Source organism: Ochotona princeps, chromosome 15 (assembly GCF_030435755.1).
Source record: "Ochotona princeps isolate mOchPri1 chromosome 15, mOchPri1.hap1, whole genome shotgun sequence".
Taxonomy (NCBI): Eukaryota; Metazoa; Chordata; class Mammalia; order Lagomorpha; family Ochotonidae; genus Ochotona; species Ochotona princeps.
In genome coordinates this window covers 1,979,485-1,985,135 of record NC_080846.1, presented here as the reverse complement: position 1 = coordinate 1,985,135, position 5,651 = coordinate 1,979,485, and the positions used below count along the sequence as shown (strand labels likewise).

General features: G+C 61.4%; 1 protein-coding gene across 1 annotated transcript; it reads right to left on the bottom strand.

Moving 5' to 3' along the window:
* Positions 1-1,093: 1,093 nt before the first annotated feature.
* Positions 1,094-3,453, bottom strand: CDPF1 (cysteine rich DPF motif domain containing 1). Its single transcript, XM_004589716.2, has 3 exons — positions 3,305-3,453; positions 2,441-2,552; positions 1,094-1,282 (listed from the first exon to the last, which is right to left on the bottom strand). The coding sequence occupies exons 1-3, from the start codon at positions 3,415-3,417 to the stop codon at positions 1,136-1,138; spliced, it is 372 nt and encodes a 123-aa protein (XP_004589773.2). The 5' UTR covers positions 3,418-3,453; the 3' UTR covers positions 1,094-1,135.
* Between the last annotated feature and the right edge of the window lie 2,198 nt (positions 3,454-5,651).

Below are 5,651 nucleotides of genomic sequence, written 5' to 3'. Positions count from 1 at the left end.
AATCCAGAGGCAAGGTCATTCTCCCAGTCAGACACTGATTGGTTCTAGGCTACCAGAAAATGGATATGATAAACGAATCAATTTCTTTTTAAGAAAATCTTGGGTCTTCTTCATGTTCGTCTGAGGAGACTGAAGTAATTTCAGTCAATTTGTTGGGAATGTATATGTTTGGAATGTCCTACTGTAAGACTGATGAATGTAAAGAGTTAATTTCAGGGTACAGTTTTGCCTTAATGGTTTTAAAAAATAAACTATTTTTTAAAATTGCCTGCAGAGGTGTGAGTGGGTAGTGCTATGATACAAGTGACTCGGTTTTAAGGCAAGTCCAGTCCCCAGCTACCGCGGTCCCTGTTTGCTGTCCCCACACTCACCCCTGAGGTTGGCTCCTCTGCACAGAAGGGGTCAGGGACAAGGTGGCTCTGGGACGCAGCATCCAACCCTCTACAGTCACTGGAGCCAGTGGGTGTGGGGACAGACACCCGTCCTGCACCCCGCAGCACAGCGCCTGGCCTAGGTTCCCGGCCCTGCTCATGATTCAGTTTCCTGACGCACGCTGGGAGCCAGTGGTGACAGCCCAAGTGCTTGGGCTCTGGGCCCTGAGCTCTGGCCTGATCCACACACTGGGGCTAGCTCGCTCTCTCTTTTCTCTGCCCGTCAAACTCTCTAAGTGTGGGTCTCTCAAAATAGAACACTGGGCCCACATCATTCTGTGAAGAACTTTATTTTTCACCAACACAGTGCCTGGCCCCGGAGCACTGAGAGCTCCTGCCTCCAAGCGACCCCAGCAAGCTGTACCCGTGGGGCACTCACAAGCCAGACTCCCCAGCGTGACACAGGACAGAGTGGAAACTGCCCGCTCACAGCTGCTGGCTCGCTCCCAAAGGCCACTGCTACCGTTCCTACAGCAGCCTAGCCTTTGGCCCCCACGCCCACGGGACCCTCTTGGGTGCTCAAGCTCGCAGGCTGGGTTCGCCAGATGTCCAGGCACGTCCCAGCATGGCTCCCTCAGGCACAGCTGCTGTTCCCCTAGGGCCAGGAATGAGGCTAGCCACGGTGCTGTCAGCTCGGAGCACTCCTGGCTCTGGGTGGCCAGGAGATCTGCATCGCGCTGCCCGGCCCCCAGCCCCAGAGGTGGTCACGTCTCATGCGTGTGCTGGCTGGAGGGCTTCTTGGAGGGAGCTTTCCTTTTTTCCATGTCTTGCCCAATTTCCTGCGGGAAGGCACTGAGATGCTCCCGGACGCAAGGCAGGCAGAACCTCTTGGTGTAGAAGAGACTGCACTCCTGGGAGGGGGGGAGAGGGGGGTGAGTCTGGGGGTACGCCACAGCTTCCCCAAGGGCTGGGCCCATGCCACACGGCCACCAGGCAGGAGCATGAGGGCCTCAGCTACCCAGCCGACATGCAACCCACAGGCTCTGTCAGGACAGGAGGCCGCAGCCAGACCTGGGCTCTCACAGTTGGGCGTGGGAGGCTGCTCCAGACAGGAAGCCACAACTGTCCAGCCCTGCCCACTTGCCCACCACCTGCAACACTAGGACGCGTGGGCCTGATCTGGTGTCCAGTCCCCTCTGTGCGTGGGCATGGCCACATGATGAAGTCAGGTCAGGGGTGTTGGCAGCAGGTGTGCGCTGCCAGTGGGCACCCCCCTGTCCCTTCCTGGATAGGTCCTACACGTGATATCAGGAGGTGCAACTGCCACAGTGGGTCCAAGGGATGCCAGGGGCCGGGTGTGAGGGGGGCAGCAGGACCGGTCCAGCAGGGTCACCCGTCCTGGACTCTCACAGAGAAACATGCTAATCAGGACATGTTTTAGGACTCTGCTCTGTTACCTTGTCCCAGCAAATACACCTCATGGCTGCCTCTCCTGCAGTTCTCGCGAGTGCTCTGCTGCCAGGGCCCTCATCCATCAACGCTGAGGATTACGGATGCCACATGGGCACCCTCTCCTGTTCTCACCCAGTGCGGTTCAAGCCCCACTGTGCCCATCTTGGTCTCAACTTCGACTTGCCCAGTCCACCTGATCTCCACAGGCTGGAGCAGGTGTGTGACAAGGGATCCCGTGTGCACACTGCCCCTAATGGCTCGCTTGCCAGACTTCAAAACTACGCTCGGGCACCCTGCTGCCCTCCGCCCATCCTCAGTCATCCGGGTGAACTTGGCACACCTGGTCTCTTGGAGCTTCAGTTTGTCTTTAAAGTGGAGGTAACACTTCACCTTCTCTCACTAGGTTGGGGACCCGACAGAACGAAGCCTCACTTGCAGGACAAGCCCAGGCTCACACAAGCTTCAGGAAACTCTGCTCCCACTCTAGGCTGCACCCTAACACCCCACCCCTCCAGCCCCTCGGGGGCCCAAGCCAGGAGCAGGCCATGGGGCCTCCTGGATCACAGGCAAGCCCGCTGGCCTCCCCCTCCCCACAATGGCCCATGTGGCTTACGCACCGGGCCCACACACACAAGCCTGTTGCACAGGCTGCACTGTGCGCCGAGGACCAGGAAGGCGGCCTTGTCCGAGGAAAAGGGGTCCTTCATGACGTAACTCTCCTCCAGGAGGCTGCGGGACAAAAAAATACCAGTTGGCAGTCTGTTGGACGGTTCCCTCCTGGGCGAGAGCAGCCACTGGGCCTGCACTGCTGGGTGCAGCATCCGTGCCACAGGGCACGAACCCAGCCTGCCAACGAGGACGCCGCTTCAGCCGAGAGGAGACCACTGCCACCATGCGGGCCCAGGCACCGTCCTGCCGTACCAGCCAGGGTTTGCAAAGGTGCACCGAGCCCTCCTTGGCACCGCAGGCAGAAAGCCCCATACCGCACAGTAGGGTCAGCCTGAAGGGGTCCCATGCCACAGTGTCCCAACAAGCACACACGGGGAGCGTTCCCACCGCAGGACTACTGCTCAAGGATCAGCTGGAAGCAGGCTGAGGCCTGGGTCTCTACCCTGGCCTGCTCTGGTCAGACCCGCAGGGAGAGGCCCCCTGGTCTCACTGCCCGCAGAGCACACATGGCCCACAGACAGGCGTCCCGGGCCCGGCCCCACAGGCAGGAACCACAAGCGCACCCCCTAGGAGGAGGCAGTGTCATGCCACCCCACCACTGCTCGGCCGCTCCAGCCCGGGCCACCCAGTGTCTAACCCAGGGCTGGACTGTGTGGGCAGAACAGGGCCAGGGGTTCTGGAAGACTCAGATGCCCTCAAGCCAGGTCGGCATCTCCTTAGGCCACACTGGAATCGTCCAGAGCCTGAGTGAGGGCAGGCCGAGGACACCCCAAGCCCGGAGTCAGACTGAATCCCCCACCACATGTACTCACACAACAGACTGGGTGTTGGGGGGCTTCTGGCCCACGTAGCTGTAGGGCGCTGTCAAGCTGCAGAGCTGGCACTGGAACACACCAAGGGCCCGGCGCTCTGCCTCACCCGCCATCTGCAAGGGCCAGAGATCAGGCGCATCACTTTGAGAGCCTGGCCCGCAGCCCCCAGCCCGGCTCAGGCCCGCACCCCCAGCCCGCAGCCCCCAGCCCCCAGTCCCCAGCCCGCAGCCCCCAGTCCCCAGCCCCCAGCCCGGCTCGGGACCCCCACCCCTCAGCCCGGCTCAGGCCCGCACCCCCAGCCCGCAGCCCCTAGCCCCCAGCCCGGCTCGGGACCCCCACCCCTCAGCCCGGCTCAGGCCCGCAGCCCCCAGCCCGGCTCAGGCCCGCACCCCCAGCCCCCAGCCCGGCTCAGGCCCGCACCCCCAGCCCCCAGCCCGGCTCAGGCCCGCACCCCCAGCCCCCAGCCCGGTTGGGGGCCCGCAGCCGCACTCACCGTCCGCGGCGCCGGTGCCGCCCCGCCCAGCGACGCCCGGCGCAGGCGCAGCTCGCTTCCGACGGGCGGCCGGCTTCCGCCTGAGGCGCGTCCTGCGGTGCCCGGCCGGGCGCTCGGGCCTGCGGCTCTGGCCTTCCGCCTGACGGGGCGCGCGGAGCCGGCCTGCAGCGCTGGCTTGGCCGAGGCCCGGGCTCCGAGGGACGAGGTGGCGCAGGGTGCTGAGCCGCGAGCCCCAGGCGGAGGCGCACCTGCTGCCTGCCTCCTCCCGGACAAGGTGGGTTACAGCGAACTCCGGCCTTCCCTGCGACCCTCCTAGTCGCCTCGCAGCCTCAGGTCCGCGGGATGCCCGCCGTGGCCAGCCTCCCGGCAGCCTGCCGAGTCCAGCGGCCAGCCGCACCAGCCCTCAGCAGCAGCCCGTGCCTCCCTGGTGCACACTCCCACACCTGTGGGGACCAGCATGCCAGCCACGTCCAGGCCCGCAGGGCTGGCTTTCCACCCGCTGCCCTCCCCGTGGGCTACATTTTGTTTTCGGTGGGGGGAGAAATCTGCCTTGGAATCGCAGTAGCCATTAATTTCAACAGACAGCGTTTTCTGCGACTGGAGACCAACACGGAAAAGAATTTCAGTGCAGTTTCAAGCTAAAGAATTGTAGTAACAAGGGGTGCCGACACTGGGGAAGAGTAAGTCTTAGGTACCCATTTCACTGACAACAGCAGGCCTGTTGGTGCTGGCAAAGTCAGTTCCCCGGCTGTGTGGAAGTGTGGTTTCAGCTGGGGACTGTGCAGTGCAGCTGTGCGCTGGGCAGGCAGTGGGCCCCGGCGGCCAGGTCACACCTGACCTCTCCGCCAAGGAGGAACATCCACGTGGGACTTGACAGCTGCTGACTGCCAGGACACGACAGGCAGCACGGGCCTCACAGAGCAGGCTGGGACATGTGCTGTGCTGCGAAGCATGCCTGCCACAGCCATGCCAGGGCCACTCAGGGTGACGGACGCCTGTGGGGTACAGACCCCGTCCACATGGCGGGCTGGGGGCTCTGGCCATCTCCCTTCTCTGGCTGTCAGTTCTGAAGGCAGGAGGCAGGTGGCTGGGGCACTTCATGCGGAAATCACTGCAAGTCTCTTAGGAGAAACCTCACATTGAACTCCAGGAAAGCTTGAATAGCACCCACACAAAGGAACATGCCTGAGTGAAAACACAGTTCCGCTAGGCCTGTGAGGGATTAAATGATCAACCGCGCTTCCCTTAGTACTAAATAAGCTACCATACTACAAATAACCAAATGCACAAGTCCTGCTACACACGCAACACTTAACTCTATTTCAGTGTGAATGCATAGAAGCCTCTTTGTGCTTAGCAAGAACCATAACTGGGAACCAAGAAATGATACTGGATTTTACATTAACTTGCACTTGTGTAATCCCTACACTGCCACATGACAGCATGTCCTGGGATGCTCCTCAAGGCCCTCGTAGCCTTCACCAGGCAGGAATTGTGGAAAGGGAGGCCCCCTGGCCCTGCCACTAAGGGGTCTCCCAGCAGGCCAGAAGCTGGCACTCATTTGAGGCAGCCTAGGTCTCACAAGCAAGGAAGCTGATGGAGCCTGTTCCTCCCTGCCCAGGTCTACGGAGGGAGGGACCTCATAAACTGTCCCTCCCAAATCTGAACTCTTAACACCGCAATCCTGTTGCAGACCAAAGCAAACAACAAGGGTTGCGCTGTGCCCTAAGTCACAGACCAGCCCTCAAGAGGCAGGAGAATCTTAAGAGTCCACATGTTCTTCCTCTCTCCCCAGATGCTGCGCCACATCCTGCTTCGCGTTCCAAAAAGGGAGATGCAGCATCAGTGGGCCAC